This window comes from Lagenorhynchus albirostris, chromosome 5, assembly GCF_949774975.1.
Source record: "Lagenorhynchus albirostris chromosome 5, mLagAlb1.1, whole genome shotgun sequence".
NCBI classification, from domain to species: Eukaryota; Metazoa; Chordata; class Mammalia; order Artiodactyla; family Delphinidae; genus Lagenorhynchus; species Lagenorhynchus albirostris.
Window position 1 is genome coordinate 55056184 of NC_083099.1, and position 17538 is coordinate 55073721.

Genomic DNA, 17538 nt, shown 5'->3' on the forward strand with positions numbered 1-17538 from the left:
CGGGTCTTGTTTTTGTATCCATTCAGCCAATATATATATCTTATGATGGGAGCATTTAATCCATTTACATTTAAGGTAATTATCAATATGTATGTTCCTATTTCCATTTTCTTGTTTTGGGTTTATTATTGTAGGTCTTTCCCTTCTCTTGTGTTTTCTGCCTAGAGAAGTTCCTTTAGCATTTGTTGTAAATCTGGTTTGGTGGTGCTGAATTCTCTTAGCTTTTGCTTGTCTGTAAAGCTTTTGATTTCTCCATCAGATCTGAATGAGATCCTTGGCTGGGTAGAGTAATGTTGGTTGTAGGTTTTACTCCTTCATCATTTTAAATATGTGCTGCCACTCCATTCTGGCTTGCAGTTTCTGCTGAAAGATCAGCTGTTAACCTTATCAGGATTCCCTTATGTGTTATTTTTCCCTTGCTTCTTTTAATATTTGTTCTTTGTAGTTAATTTTTGATAGTGTGATTAATATGTGACTTGTCCTTGAATTTATCCTGTATGGGACTCTCAGTGCTTCCTGGACTTGATTAACTATTTCCTTTCCCATATTAGGGAAGTTTTCAACTATAATCTCTTCAAATATTTTCTCAGTCCCTTCTTTTTCTTTTCTTCTTCTGGGACCCCTATAATTCGAATGTTGGTGCATTTAATGTTGTCCCAGTGGTCTCTGAGGCTGTCCTCAATTCTTTTAATTCTTTGTTCCTTATTCTGCTCTGCAGTAGTTATTTCCACTATTTTATCTTCCAGGTCACTTATCCATTCTTCTGCCTCAGTTATTCTGCTATTGATCCCTTCTAGAGAATATTTAATTTCATTAATTGTATTGATCATCACTGTGTTTTTGCTCTTTAGTTCTTCTAGGTCCTTTTTAAACGTTTCTTGTATTTTCTCCATTCTAGTTCCAAGATTTTGCATCATCTTTACTATCATTATTCTGAATTCTTTTTCAGGTAGACTGCCTGTTTCCTCTTCATTTGTTAAGTCTGGTGGGTTTTTGCCTTGCTCCTTCATCTGCTGTGTGTTTCTCTGTCTTCTCATTTTGCTTACCTTACTGTGTTTGGGGTCTCCTTTTTGCAGGCTGCAGGTTCTTAGTTCCCGTTGTTTTTGGTGTCTGTCCCCAGTGGCTAAGGTTCCTGGTGGAGGGGACTAGTGCCTGTGTTCTGGTGGATGAAGCTGGATCTTTTCTTTCTGGTGGGCAGGACTGCATCTGGTGGTGTGTTTTAAGGTGTCTGTGGCCTTATTATGATTTTAGGCAGCCTCTGTGCTAATGGATAGGCTTGTGTTCCTGTCTTGCTAGTTGTTTGGAATAGGGTGTCCAGCACTGTAGCTTGCTGGTCGTTGAGTGGAGCTGTGTCTACGCTTTGAGATGGAGATCTCTGGGAGATTTTTGCCGTTTGATATTACATGGAGCTGGGAGGTCTCTTGTGGTCCAGTGTCCTGAACTTGGCTCTTGCAACTCAGAGGCACAGCCCTGACGCCTGGTTGGAGCACCAAGAGCCTGTCCTCCACACAGCTTAGAATAAAAGGGAGGAAAAAGAAAGAAGGAAAGAAGAAGATAAAATAAAATAAAGTAAAATAAAGTTATTAAAATAAAAAGTAAAAAATAATTAAGAAAAAAGTTTTTTAAAATAATTAAAAAAAGAACAGACAGAACCCTAGGACAAATGGTAAAAGCAAAGCTATACAGACAAAATCACACACAGAAGCATACACATACACACTTAGAAAAAGGGGAAAAAAATGTATATATATCATTGCTCCCAAAGTCCACCTCCTCAATATGGGATGATTCATTGTCTATTCAGGTACTCTACACATGCAGGGTACATCAAGTTGATTGTGGAGATTTAATACGCTGCTCCTGAGGCTGCCGGGAGAGATTTCCCTTTCTCTTCTTTGTTCGCACAGCTCCCAGCATTCAGCTTTGGATTTGGACCCGCTTCTGCATGTAGGTCACCTGAGGGTGTCTGTTCTTCACTCTAACAAGATGGGGTTAAGGAAGCAGCTGATTCGGGGTCTCTGGCTCACTCAGGCCGGGGGGAGGGAGGGGTACGGATGCGGGGTGATCATGCAGTGGTAGAGACCAACGTGACGTTACACCAACCTGAGGCGCACCATGTGTTCTCCCAGGGAAGTTGTCCCTGAATCACAGGACCCTGACAGTGGCGGGCTGCACAGGCTCCCAGGAGGGGAGTTGTGGATAGTGACCTGTGCTTGCACACAGGCTTCTTGGTGGCTGCAGTAGCAGCCTTAGCATCTCATGCCCTTCTCTGGGGTCCGCTCTGATAGCCGTGGCTCGCGCCCATCTCTGGAGCTCCTTTAAGCAGCGCTCTTTATCCCCTCTCCTTGCGCACCTGGAAACAAAGAGGCAAGGAGAAGTCTCTTGCCTCTTTGGCAGCTCCAGACTTTTTCCCAGACTCCCTCCCAGCTAGCTGTGGCTCACTAGCCCCCTCCAGGCTGTGTTCGCACAGCCAACCCCAGTCCTCTCCCTGGGATCCGACCTCTGAAGCCCGAGCCTCAGCTCCCATCCCCCGCCCGCCCCGGTGGATGAGCAGACAAGCCTCTCGGGCTGGTGAGCGCTGGTCAGCAACGATCCTCTGTGTGGGAATCTCTCTGCTTTGCCCTCTGAACCCCCATTGTTGTGCTCTCCTCTACGGCTCCGAAGCTTCCCCCCTCCACCATCCACAGTCTCCGCCCACGAACGGGCTTCCTAGTGTGTGGAAACCTTTCCTTCTTCACAGCTCCCTCCCACTGGTGCAGGTCCCATCCCTATTCTTTTGTCTCTATATTTTCTTTTTTCTTTTGCCCTACCCAGGTACATGGGGAGTTTCTTGCATTTTGGGAGGTCTGAGGTCTTCTGCCAGTGTTCAGTAGGTGTTCTTTAGGAGTTGTTCCACATGTAGATATATTTCTGATGTATTTGTGGGGACGAAGGTGATCTCCACATCTCACTCTTCTGCCATCTTGAAGCTCCTCCCCTCATTGTCTTTTGTCTCAAGGTATTTTTAGATTTCCTCTTTGAGTTCATCATTGACCCTTTTTAAATTTTTTTTGTAGCATGTTACTTAGTCTCCATGTGATAGTTTTTTTCTTGTTTCTTTTTCTGTGGTTAATTTCTAATTTCATGCTGTTGTGGTCAGAAAAGATGCTTGAGATAATTTCTATACTTTTAAATTTGTTGAGGCTTATTTGGTTCCCTAGTATGTGGTCAGTCCTAGAAAATGTTCCATGTGTACTTGAAAAGAATGTGTATTCTGGGGGTTTCTTTGCATGTAATGTCCTGAAAATATCAATTACATCTATCTGTTCTGCTGTATCATTTAGGATCTTTGTTGCCTTCTTGATTCTCTGTCTGCAACTATTATTGTATTCCTGTCAATTCCTCCCTTTATGTCTGTTAGTATTTCTTTTATGTATTTGGGTGCTCCTATATTAGGTGCATATATATTGACAAGTGTAAAATTCTCTTCTTGTATTGATGCTTTTATTATTATATAGTGTCCTTTATCTTTCTTTACGGCCTTTGTTTTAAAGTCTATTTTGTCTGATGTGAGTATTGCGACCCCCACTTTCTTGTTATTTCCGTTTGCACGAAATATCTTTTTCCACACCCTCACTTTCAATTTATGTGTCTCCTTTGCCCTAAAGTGGGTCTCTTGTAGGCATCATACAGTAGGCTCTTATTCTTTTATCCAGTCTGCCACTCTGTGTCTTTTGATTGGAACATTTAGTCCATTGACATTTAAGGTAATTATTGATAGTTATGTACCTATTGTCACTTTAAACCTTGTTTTCCCATTGATTTTATATTTCTTCTTTGTCCGTTTCTTTTTCCTTTTGTGGTTTGATGATTTTCTTTTTTATTATACTTATATTCTCTTCCTTTTGGTTTTAGACAATCTGTTGTATGTTTTTGATTTGTGGTTGCCCTGTTTTTCAAGTATGTTATCCCCTTCCTTTATCTACTTGACTTAGACAAGTAGTCATACTGGCTCAAACACATTCTAGGAAAAAAACATCTACATATTCTTACTCTCCTCCCCCACATTTTATGATTTTGTTGTCCTCTTTTACATCTTCATGTTAATCTTTTTTGCTTTTCATTGTTGTTATCATCACTTTCACAGAAAATTTTTAAATTTTTTTTTTAATCTGTGTACTGGCATATTTAAGTGATTTATTTTCCAGTTGTAATTTTCTCTTTCCTATAGATTCTTACTTCTTTTGTATTTAGAGAAGACCTTTCAATATTTCCTTTAGGATAGGTTTAGTATTGCTGTATTGTTTTAGTTTTTGCTTGTCTGAGAAATTCTTTCTCTCTCCCTCTATTCAAAATGATAATCTTGCTGGATAGACTATACTAGGTTGCAGAGTTTTCCCTTTTAGGACTTTGAATATATCTTACCATTCCCTTCTGGCCTGCAACATTTCTGAGGAGAAATCAGCTGACAGCCTTATGGGGGTTCCCTTGTAATTAACTCTTTGTTTTGCTCTTGCTCCCTTTAGAATCCTCTCTTTATATTTAACTTTTGCCATTTTTAATATAATATGTCTTGGTGTAGGTCTTTTTGGGTTTATCTTGCTTGGGATTCTCTGTGCTTCCTGTACTTGGATATCTGTTTCCTTCTTTAGGTTTGGGGAGTTTTCAACCATAATTTCTTTAAATACATTTTCAATCCCCTTTTCTCTTTCTTCCCCTTCTGGAATCCCTATTTTGTTTGTTTGGCATGCTTTATATTATCCTATAGGTCTCTTATATTGCTTTCTCTTTTTTTCTTTAATTTGGCTTTCTGTCTTCTGTACTGATTGGGTGATTTCCATTATTCTATCTTCCAGGTCACTTTTTTGTTCTTCTGCATTATTCATTCTGCTATTCATTGCCTTTAGCTCAGCTTTCATCTCTGCAAATGAGTTTTCTAATTTTTCTTGGTTCCTCTTTATAATTTCTAGCTCCTTTTTACAATACTCTGTATTCTTGTCTAGCCTTTCTTAATTCCTTCAGTATTTTCATTGTCTCCTTTTTGAAATTGGTGTCTATTAGACTGAAGAGTTCTGTTTCATTTGTTCTTTCAGAGGAATGCTCTTGGTATTTTAACTGGGCGTGGTTCCTCTGTTTCTTCATTTTACTTGTATTTCTCTTACTCTGTGAGTTTAGGAGAAACAATTATCTACTGTGATCTTGAAGGGCTATTTACATTTGGGGGCACCCCTGTGTAGCTTGTGTGGGTTTAGTATATTTGGTGCGAAGACTGTTTTTAATATGGATACGAGTTGCCTTTTTCCTCAGCATGTACTGGTCATTATCCCCTTGATAGGGGTGTGCAGATGTGGTGACTGGTGCCTGGTCTTGGGATTCTCAGTGGTGGTGGTTCAGGCATGCCCCTGGAGCACACGATGGGAGTGGAGGCAGCTTGCAACCACTCGTGGTGTCTGCAAGGTTGGCAGCAGTGGCTCATGAACATTCCTGGGGTCTGAGGGGGAGGCGCAGGGGCCCACGACCACTCCTCGTGTTTGGGCAAGTGGCAGTGGCATCTCACGACAGCCCCTGAAGCCCATGCAGGCAGTGTCCTGCCCTCTGCGAGCATGTGCACAGGGGAAAAGGCTACAATCTGTGCCCAGCTCCTCCCCTCGCGCACCCCCCAAACAATGATGACTGGTCTCTAAGCAGCCCAGGCTTCCTCCGAGTACACCCCCAACCACAGTTGCACTAGATTCCAGCCCCCTTAGTCTATCTCCACACAACCAACCCCAGTCCTCTCCCCAGTTCTGATCCCTGAAGCCCAAGTTCCAGCCCCCAGCCCCCACCAGCACTGGTGGACATGCATCAGGCTGGGGAGTGCAGGGTGGCAGCAATGACCACCTGTGCAGTTCTCCCTCAGCTCTGGCTACCACAAACCAACTGCTATGCTCTCCTCTGAGGCTCTAAAGCTCACCTTCTGTCCCGGCTGATCTCCCTGCCAGTGAGGAGACTTCCCCTGGTGCAGAAACCTTTCCTCTTTCACACCTCCCTCCCAGGGGCTCAAAGTCCTGACCCAATTCCTTTTTCACTTTCCTTTTTTTCTTTTTTCCTACCCAGTTACATGGAGATTTTCTTGATCTTTCAGCAGTCTGAGGTCTTCTGTCAGCATCCTGTAGATATTCTGTTAGAATTGTTCCACAGGTAGATGTATTTTTGATGTATTTGTGGGAGGTGAGCTTCACATCCTACTACTATTCCATCATCTTGTTCGTTCCCTAGTTCTTTTACACTTTATATTACCCCTTTCCTTGTTCTTCAGAGGTTTGAGATGCCAGCGCACGGAAAGAAAAACTGCCTCCAGATTCACAGGCACTGCAAAATAAAATTGGAAATCTTCATTAAAGTGTATATGGGGAAAAGTGTGATACAGTTGTGGGGGGCCATTATTTGGGGGAAGTGATAAGAAATAATGTCTCTGAGAATAAAATCGTTAGTAAAGCCATTACAGTATTTTTTGTATGCCTTTAGCAAATGAGTTGGTACTAATTTGTGTTTAGTTTACGTGCTCTGATAATGGTAGCTTGTGTTTATATAGTGATTTAAATGCTTAGAAAGTAAAATGACCATTTTCCCCTAGGAAGCTACAGAACATCAGTATTATGTACTCTGTTCAAGTCCACATTGATAATGACTAAGTAAACCAGGCTCTTAAGGTTTTGGATAACAAGTCCTTGGTCTTTAGACTCCATGTACTATGTATAACTTCAAGATAATTGTATTTACCCTCTTTGAGAGAAATCTCTATCTCCCAGTTGATGTTCTTTGGTCAAATGGACTTATTATTCATTAAAACTGAACTGTTAAGAGCCTCAATTAGTTCTCTGTTTTCTGACATTCACTGTGCCCTAAATAATGTTTTATATATTCTTAGTTTGGGGGGAGTATTATTGGTAGGACATATTTTAATTCACTTTAGTTTAATATAACCTATCATTACCCTAAAATACCTTCTTTTAATTTTTTTTCCTTTTGACTGCAGCTAGTATTGATATTTAGCAAGAAAGTAAAGGAAATAACATTTGTTGATGCTCATCATGAACTAAACATCTCCCTGAGTGATTTTTTAGGTGTAATTTAATATAATAATGTATCCCAAATAAGACATTATCTTATAATTCAACATATACTCGATAAGATATTTAGTAAATGGCTACCGTATATCAGGTATTGTGCTAGGATACAGAGATAAAAAGAGAGAGAAAACATATTTTCTGATCTTATGGGGTTCTTTTCAGTCAAGGAAAGGAGAGATAAGGCTAAAAATATTGCAGATGCTATGATGCTATGATCACAGTACATAATTCACACATTCACTCAGTAAATGATTTGCCAGGCATAGTTTTATGTGCTGGGGAAATGGTGGTGAATGAAACAAACAAAAATCTCTTCCCTCACAGAGCTGACATTCTAGTAGTTATCCTAAGGATCACAAAGGGACAATCATTTGGGTCATGGAAATGGCTATTAGGAATCTTTGGAACATCAGCTATATATCAAAATGATTGTGTGAACATTAGAAGTAAAGCTACTTTTCAATCTGTAACCTCATATCCTTGAAGTAATGCATAGGGTATGCTGTGGTGGCAGGTTTCCATTATCAGGATCCTTTCTGGAACCAGCCAGTTCCTAAAGCTGTCAATTTTGTCCACCCACAGCATCATGAAAGATAAATTCATTTAAAGCTAAATAAGGTAAATGGTACAATTTGTCTCACTTGATTTAGTGGTAATGTCTTCAATTCTGTAGTGTATGTTAGATCTGAAGAGATTTTTCTTTTTTAAATGGAAGACTCTTAAGGATGTTGAACTTGCTTTTTCCATTGTTCAGTCTTTCAATTCTAGTGTCATCCAAATGTGCCTTATCCATCTTACTCTTTCCTTGTGCAAAAAGATATTTTCTGTAAGTTTTCCATATATTAAATTTGGTTAACCATAATAAGATAAACCATATTTTCATAAAATGTCATTATCATTTAAGAGGCTAGATTTTCTCAATGAGCAGAAATACCGCTTCTTGCACCCTCAAGTTTTGTTGTGAAATCAAACAAAATTACTAATGAAAACATCAAAATACCGAAACCCTGTGAATTCCTACATTGATTTTATTCATTTTGTTAATTTCAGTGAACAGAGCACTACAAAGAAGGCTCTCTCTTTGCAGCCCTCATAAAAACCATTTATTTATTTACATAGTTTTCATTTTTTATTGTATTTTTTCTAAAAATATGTTATGGAATCTACTTTGTTTATTCAGTAAACAGTAAACAATTATTGAGTGTCAGAACTATGCTGGGATATAATGAAACTGACATGTAAAATCATCCCCATCAAATGAAGGTGACAGAAAATAAAGATCCCTATATGAAAGGTTAGTAATTCTATGACAGACATATTTTATACCACAGTTATAATTCTAAACTAGTTTTCATCTTCTTAGCACATAACCACTCTACAGTGCTTCTTAAACTTTAAAATGTAAGGAATAATCTGAGTAGTATGTTGAAATTGTGATTCCTGGACCCTAGAGAAATTCAGCATGTCTGGGAATCTGCATTTTCACAAAGACCAGGTGTTTGGGGAGTTGGTGACCCTTACCCTTAGACTTCATTTAAAGAAAGAGTTCCTTTGTGACATTTCCCTTTTGCCGAAACTTTCCTAAGTGAAGGTCCCATAAGGCCTCTTTTCAATCCTCCACCTGTTTATCTTAATGCCATGCTCTCAGGATTTCCAGCTGAGATTTACCAGGTCCGTGTGCATCTCATTACCTTGACTTGAAGTAATCCTCCCTAGTGTAGTGCTGACCTTGTTGGAGTCAGTTGTACCTAGTCTGAGAATGACACCACTGACTGTCGCCTCATCCAAAGACTGCATCTAATGGTGCAGCTATCTGGAAGACGATGATGATGGAAGGCCCCCTCGTGATATGATAAAAGAATGCTTTTTAAACAAGGCATTAAGTTTGAACACCAGCTAGGAACTGACTAACTGTAGGGGAGTGCTTTACAAATACTAATCATTTAACTCTCATTAACAAATTTATAAAGCAGGTGCTATTATTATGTTCATTTCACAGATAAGGACACTAAGGCTCAGTAACTCTCCCAACATCACACAGCTACTAAGTGGTAGAGCAGGGATTTGAACTCAAGTCATCTGGCTCCAGGATCTGGTGGCTGTAATTAATATCAAATGCAGCCTTTCCCTTAGTCAAAGGAACATCCTGTGATCCTTTTGCTACCACCATTCGTATCAGAATGACTTACAGTAAGTTACATAAACAGAAGGAAAAAATAAAACAACAAACAAAAATCATCTCAAAAGGAAAACAGAACAATATAAACATTATATAGGATAGTTTTTAGTGTATTTTCAAATCAAAGGTATATTTCAACTTCAAATTACAGGAACACTCTACAAAGTAAAAAGAGCCCAGTAGACACGTAACAATATAGGGTAACATATCTCATGTTCTCAGAAGGGAAGATAACAATTCATTTTACAATTTTTTTGTTCTTGAAATACAGGATACTCCATTAAGAGCATGAATTTTTGAGTCAGAAAGATAAGGCTTCTAATTCTTACCTGTCATTTACTTGCTTGATGATCTGTGGCAGTTTGCTTACCTTAATTAATTCTCAGCTTCTATGAAATGGACATGCCAATACAGGGTTGGGTGAATATTAAACAAGATAATTATGTGAAGGGCTTGACAGTGCCGGGAACATTGCAGTCTCTCAACAGTCAGTTCCTATTTACTGGTATTATTATTATTAGCAGTAATTAGTAGTAGTAGTAAATAAATTTAATACTTTTAGTAGAATATATTTAGCCAGAATATTTTTGGTGGAAGGATTGTAAAAGTGGTATTGATGGTGAATCTTCCTTTTGACATCATGACTATAAAATGTTTACTTTGTGCCCTTGAGATTCTGTCTTCTGAGACTGGCCCATTTATCTTTACCAGGTGATCAACCCAACACACCTCAACTGCTAGCCCTGGCCTCACGCCTGCGGGAGAGCGCTGAACTCTTTCAATCAGATGAGATGCGTCCTGCTAATGACCCCAAGGAAAGAGCGCCCATCCGTGTGCGGATGCTGAATGAGATTCTCCAAGACATGGAGAAGAGCTTCCTGGTGCAGCGGGCACCTCCAGGGTTTTACAGGTAGGATGTGTGCTCAAAATTTGTATTTTTATGCCTCTCAATGAAATATTTGTGTTTAATGTTCAGAATGTGTACCTTCTGTGAACATAACGCTATTTTTTAATGTGAAGAAATTATTATATCTACAATTTTTTTAACAAATTTATTTATTTATTTGTTTATGGTGGCATTGGGTCTTCATCGCTGCACACAGGCTTTCCCTAGTTGCGGCGAGCAGGGGCTACTCTTCATTGTGGTGTGCGGGCTTCTCCTTGCTTTGGCCTCTCTTGTTGCAGAGCATGGCCTCTAGGCGTGCAGGCTTCAGTAGTTGTGGCATGCAGGCTCAGTAGTTGTGGCTTGTGGGCTCTAGAGCACAGGCTCAGTAGCTGTGGTGCACAGGCTTAGTTGCTCCACGGCATGTGGGATCTTCCCGGACCAGGTCTCGAACCCGTGTCCCCTACATTGGCAGGTGAATTCTTAACCACTGTGTTACCAGGGAAGTCCTATATCTACAATTTGAGGGGCATTCTCCTCCTCCAAAGCAAAGTTCAACTGCATAAATAGAGAATAAAGAAAACTTTATTTTTCTTTATACCTGTAAATATTGATATTATCTGTAGATATAATTTATATCTATACGATAATGGTTTAGCAGTATCATACACAAAATGACTAAGATTTTCTTTTACAATTAAAGTCAATATGAATCAAATGTGTTATAGCTACTGAAAAACCAAATGGATTTATAGGTTGTACTGCGAGAAATACGCTTTCTTGAATGAATCAGGAGATGTCTATATTATTCTGTCCTAGTAAGTCCACTTCTAGAGCATTGGATTTAATTCTAGAAACTACATTTTAAGAGGGAGTTAAGTATGTTTAATATTCAGGGGAGAGTGGAATTTACAGGAATCTTGAAACAACCAGGGGATTAGACACATTTGGTTAGAGGGTCACAATAGAGTGATTTCTGAAAACATTTTAACAATTTTAACAGATATTTTAATAAAACAATTTTCACATAGAACAGGGATTCAATTTAGGCTCTTAGAGGATGATACAAATATGTACCTGTTTTTGAGGTTCCAGAAATAGTAGAAATTAAACAAAGAGGGAAAATGGAGTTTAAAAGATAACATGTTTTAAATGTTTTTGTTTTTCTTAATAAGTAACATTTATTGACCACTAAATATGTCTCAGGCACTATGTTAAAGACTCTCCACGCATTAATTAATTTAATCCTGGCAAAACAGCCAATGGATTAGGTACTCTTAGTGTCCCCATCTTATAGATGGAGAAACTGGTATCAGAAAGGCTAAATGACTGGTCAAAATAATAAAGCAGACTTCAGAGAATGTCCTGTCTCTCACTTTACTAAAAATGTTTTTTCTGTTTCTTTTTTAAAAAATTTTATTTTATGTTGGAGTACAGTTGATTAACAATGTTGTGTTAGTTTCAGGTGTACAGCAAAGTGATTCAGTTATACATATACATGTATCTGTTCTTTTTCAAGTTCTTTACCAATTTAGGTTATTACAGAGTATTGAGCAGCATTCCCTGTGCTATACATTATGTCCTTGTTGGTTATCTATTTTAAATGTAGCAGTGTGTACATGTCAATCCAAAACAACTGTCTATCCCTCCCCCTGACCCTTCACCCAAGCAACCCTAAGTTTGTTCTCTAAGTCTGTAAGTCTGTTTGTTTTGTAAATAAGTACATTTGTATCATTTTTTTAGATTCTGCATATAAGCGATATCATATGATATTTGTCTTCCTCTGTCATATTTCACTTAGTATGATAATCTCCAGGTCCATCCATGTTGCTCCAAATGTCATTATTTCATTCTCTTTAATGGATGAATAATATTCCATTGTATATATGTACCACATCTTCTTTATCCATTCCTCTGTTGATGGACATTTAAGTTGCTTCCATGTCTTGGCTATTGTAAACAGTGATGCAATGAACATGGGGTGCATGTATCCTTTCAAACCATAGTTTTCTTCAGATATATACTCAGCAGTTGGATTGTTGGATCGTATGCTGGTTCTGTTTTTAGTTTCTTAAGGAACCTCCATACTGTTCTCTATAGTGGCTGTACCAAATTACATTTCCACCAACAGCGTAGGAGGGTTCCCTTTTCTCCACACCCACTCCAGCATTTATTGTATGTAGACTTTTTGATGATGGCCATTCTGACTGATGTGAGGTGATATATCATTGTTATTTTGATTTGCATTTCTCAAATAATTAGTGACGTTGAGCATCTTTTCACGTGCCTCTTGCCCACCTGAATGTCTTCTTAGGAGAAATGTCTGTTTGGGTGTTCTGCCCTTTTTACTGGCTTCTTTGTTTTTTTGATATTGAGCTTCATGAGCTGTTTGTAAATTTTGGAGATTAATACCTTATCAGTTGCATCGTCTGCAAATATTTACTCCCTTTCTGTGGGTTGTCTTTTGTTTTATTTACGGTTTCCCTTGCTGTGCAAAAACTTTTGAGTTTAAATAGGTCTCATTTGTTTATTTTTGTTTTTGTTTCCATTATTCTGGAAGACAGATAGAAAAAAGATACTGCTGTGATTTATGTCAGAGAGTGTTCTATGTTTTCCGGTAAGAGTTTTATAGTATATGGTCTTATATTTAGGTCTTTAAACCATTTTGAATTTATTTTTGTGTATGGTGTTAAAGAATGTTCTAATTTCATTGTTTTGTTTTGTTTTGTTTTTTTTACATTTAGCTGTCCAGTTCTCCAACCACCATTTATTAAAGAAATTGTTGTTTCTCCATTGTATAGTCTTGCCTCATTTGTCATAGATTGATTGACCATAGATCCTGGGTTTATTTCTGGACTTTCAATCCTATTCCATTAATCTATATTTCTGTTTTGGTGCCAGTACCATACTATTTTGATGACTGTAGCTTTGTAGTATAGTCTGAAGACAGGGAGCAAGACAGTCCAAGAACGTAGTATATCTTTCCATCTGTTTGTGTCATCTTTTATTTCTTTCATTAGTGTTTTATAGTTTTTGGAGTATAGGTATTTTGCCTCTTCAGGTAGGTTTATTCCTAGGTATTTTATTCTTTTGGATGTGATGGTAAAGGGGATTGTTTCTTTAATTTCTCCTTCTGTTCTTTTGTTCTTAGTGTATAGGAATGCAAGAGATTTCTGTATATTTATTTTGCCTCCAGCAACTTTATCAAATTCATTGATGAGTTCTAGCAGTTTTCTGGTAGCATCTTTAGAATTGTCTCTGTATAATATTATGTCAACTGCAAAAGGTCACAGTTTTACTTCTTCTTTTCCAGTTTGGATTCCCTTTATTTCCTTCTCTTCTCCGATTGCTGTGGCTAGGACTTCCAAAACTATATTGAATAAAAGTTGCAAGAGTGGGCATCTGTGTCTTGTTCCTGATCTTAGAGGAAATGCTTTCAACTTTTCAATATTTACTATGATGTTGGCTGTGGGTTTGTCATACATGGTCCTTATTATGTTGAGGTAGGTTCCCTCTGTGCCCACCTCCTGGAGAGTTTTTATCATAAATGGGTGTTCAATTTTGTCAAAAGCTTTTTCTGCATCTACTGAGATGATCATATTATTTTTATTCTTCCATTTTTTGATGTGGTGTATCACACTGATTGATTTGCAGATATTGCAAAAGGCTTGTGTTCCTGGGATAAATCCTGATCATGAAGTGTGATCATGTAGTGTGATCCTTTTAATGTATTGTTGGATTTGGCTTGCTAGTATTTTGTTGAGGATTTTTGTGTCTGTGTTCATCAGTGATATTGGCCTGTAATGGTCTTTTTTGTGGTATCTTTGTCTGGTTTTGATATCAGGGTGATGGTGGCCTCGGAGAACGAGTTTGGGAGTATTCTGTCCTCTGTGATTTTTTTGAACAGTTTCAGAAAGATAGATGTTAACTCTTCTCTGAATGTTTGATAAAATTTGCCTGTGAAGCCATCTGGCCCTGGACTTTTGTTTGCTGGGAGTTTTTTCATCACACTTTCAATTTCATTACTTGTGATTGGTCTGTTCATATTTTCTATTTCTTCCTGATTCAGTCTTGGGAGATTGTACCTTTCTAGGAATTTGTCCATTTCCTCCAGGTTGTCCATTTTATTGGCAAAGAGTTGCTTGTGGTAGTCTCTCCATGAGAGCCTTTGTATTTCCATGCTGTCTGTTGTAACTTCTTGTTCATTTCTAATTTTATTGATTTGTATCCTCTCCCTTTTTTTCTTGATGAGTCTGGCTAAAGGTTTATTGATTTTGTTTATCTCTTCAAAGAACCAGCTTTTAGTTTCATTGATCTTTTCTATTGTTTTCTTTGTCTCTATTGCATTTTGGCTCTGATCTTTATGATTTCTTTCCTTCTACCAACTTTGGGTTTTGTTTGTTCTTCTTTTCTAGTTGCTTTAGGTGTAAAGTTAGCTCGGTGGTTTATCTGAGATTTTTCTTATTTCCTGAGGTAAGACTGTATTGCTATAAACTTCCCTCTTAGAACTGCTGTTTCTGTGACCCTAAGATTTTGGATCATCGTGCTTTCATTTTCATTTGTCTCTAGGTATTTTTTGATTTCCTCTTTGATTTCTTCAGTGATCCATCGGTTGTTTAATAGCATATTATTTAGCCTCCACATGTTTGTGGTTTTTACAGTTATTTTCTGGTAGTTACTTTCTAATCTCATAGTTTTGTGGTTGGAAAAGGTGCTTCATATGATTCAATTTTCTTAAATTTACTCAGGCTCACTTTGTGGGCCAGCCCTTGATCAGTCCTGGAGAATGTTCCATGTGCATTTGAGAAGAATGTGTATTCTGCTGCTTTTGGATGGAATGCTCTATAAATATCAATTAACTCCAATTGGTATAATGTGTCATTCAATGCCTGTGTTTCCTTATTGATTTTCTGTCTGGATTATCTGTCCACTGATGAAAGTGGGGTGTTAAAGTCCATTATTGTGTTACTGTCAATTTCTCCTTTTATGGTTCTTAGTGTTTTCCTTACATATTCATGTGCTCCAATGTTGTGTGCATACATATTTAAAATTGTTATAACTTTTTCTTGGATTGGTCCCTTGATTGTTATGTAGTGTCCTAGTGTCCTTCTTTGTGTGTTGTAACAGTTTATTTTAAAGCCTGTTTTTTCTAATATGAGCATTGCTATTCCAGCTCTCTTTTGATCTCTATTTGCACTGAATAACTTTACATCACCTCATTTTCAGTCTGTATGTGTCCCTAGATCTCAAGTGGGTCTCTTATAGACGGCATATATATGGGTCTTATTTTCGTATCCATTCAGCTTGTCTATGTCTTTGGGTTGGGGCATTTGATGTTTATGTTTAAGGTAATTATTGATATGTATGTTCTTACTGCCATTTTGTTAATTGTTTTGGATATGATTTTGTAGGTGTTTTTTGTTGTCTTCTCTTGTGATTTGATGCCTAACTTTAGTGTTGTGTTTGGGTTCCTTTTTCTTTTATGTGTGTATATCTATTGTAGATTTTTGGTTTGCAGTTACCAGAAGGTTTTGATATATAAGTCTATATATAAACAGATTGTTTTAAGTTGCTGTTCTTCTAATTTCAAACGCGTTTTCAACGTCCTGCATTTGTGCTCTCCTCTTCACACAATTGCTTGTTTTGATATATATGTGTGTAGATGATTTCCTACCTTTACTGTATTTTTGCCTTTACTGGTGAGCTTTTCCATTTGTAATTTTCTGTTTCTAATTATGGCCTTTTCTTTTCTGCTTAGAGAAATTCCTTTAGCATTTGTTGCAAAGCTGGTCTGTTGGTGCTGAATTCTCTTAGCTCTTTCTTATCTGTTAATCTTTCTCTTGATTTTGCTGTCAAAACTGAATGAGTGCCTTGCTGGGTAGAGTATTCTTGGTTGTAGCTTCTTCCCTTTCATTACTTTAAATATATCATGCCACTCCCTGCTTGCCTGTGGAGTTTCTGCTGAGAAATCTGCTGATAATCTTATGGGAATTCACTTGTATGTTATTTGTTGTTTTCCCTTGTTGCTTTTAATATTTTTTCTTTGTCCTTAAATTTTGTCAGTTTGACTACTAGATGTCTTGGTGTGTTCCTCCTTGAGTTTATCCTGTCTGGGACTCCCTGGGCTTCCTGGACTTGGGTGACTGTTTTCTTTCCCATGTTAGGGAAGTTTTTAACTATTACCTCTTCAAGTATTTTCTCAGTTCCTTTCTCTCTCTCTTCTCCTTCTGGGACCTCTATAATGCAAATGTTCTTGCATTTAATGTCATCCCAGAGGTCTTTTAGGAGGTCTTCATTTATTTTCATTCTTTTCTCTTTATTCTGTTCTGAGGCAGTGATTTCCACCATTCTGTCTTCCAGCTCACTTACCCATTCTTCTGCCTCAGTTATTCTGCTATTGATTCCGTCCAGTGTGTTTTTCATTTCAATTATTGTATTGCTCATCTCTGTTTGTTTGTTATTTAGTTCTTCTAGGTCTTTGTTAAACATTTCTTGTATCTTCTTGATCCATGCCTCCATTCTTTTTTTGAGATCTTGGATCATCTTTACTATCATTACACTGAATTCTTTTTGGGTAGATTGCCTAGCTCCACTTCACTTCATTGTTCTTCTGGGGTTTTGTCTTGTTGCTTTGTCTGGGAGATATTTCTCTGCCATCTCATTTTGTCTAACTTTCTGTGTGATTGTGGTTTCTGTTCCACAGGCTGCCAGGTTGTAGTTGTTGCTTCTACTGTGTGCTCCCTGGTGGATGAAGCTGTCTAAGATGCTTGTGCAGGCTTCCTGCTTGTAGGGAGTGGTCCCTGCTCACTGGTGGTTGTAGCTGGTTCTTTTCCCTCATGGCCAAGGGCCGTGTCAAGGGGCATGTTTAGCAGGCAGCTGTTTGTTTTCCTCAGGAAGACTTTAAGCAGCCTGTCTGCTGATGAGTGGGGCTGTTTTCCTGCCCTGTTGGTTGTTTGGCCTGAGGTGTCCTAGCACTGGAGCTTACAGGCTGTTGTGTGGGACCAAGTCTTGGTGAGAAAATGGAGGCTTCCAAAAGGGCTCACACCAATGTGTACTACCCAGAACTGTCGCTGCCAGTGTCCTTGTCCCCGCAGTAAACCACAGCTGCCCTTCACATCCACAGGAGACTCTCTAATACTAGCAGGTAGGTCTGACCCAGGCTCTTATGTGGTCACTGTTTTTTTTTTTTTTTTCCTGGATCTGGGTATGCACAGGACCCTGCATGCACCCTCCAAGAGTGGAGTTTCTGTTTCTCCCAGTCCTATGGAATTCTTGCAATCAAACCCTGCTGGCCTTCAAAGCCAGATTCTCTGGAGGGTCCTCCTCCCATTTTCAGACCCCCAGGCTGAGAAGCCTGACATGGGGCTCAGAACTTTCACTCCTGT

At 38.5% G+C, this 17538-nt stretch overlaps 1 protein-coding gene across 1 annotated transcript in view; it reads left to right on the forward strand.

Annotated features, from left to right (window-relative positions):
• Positions 1-17538, forward strand: part of NAALADL2 (N-acetylated alpha-linked acidic dipeptidase like 2) — a 950604-nt gene that overhangs the window by 883277 nt on the left and 49789 nt on the right. Inside the window, 1 exon segment of the mRNA XM_060149018.1 lies at positions 9982-10180. Coding sequence (XP_060005001.1) covers positions 9982-10180 — 199 coding nt within the window.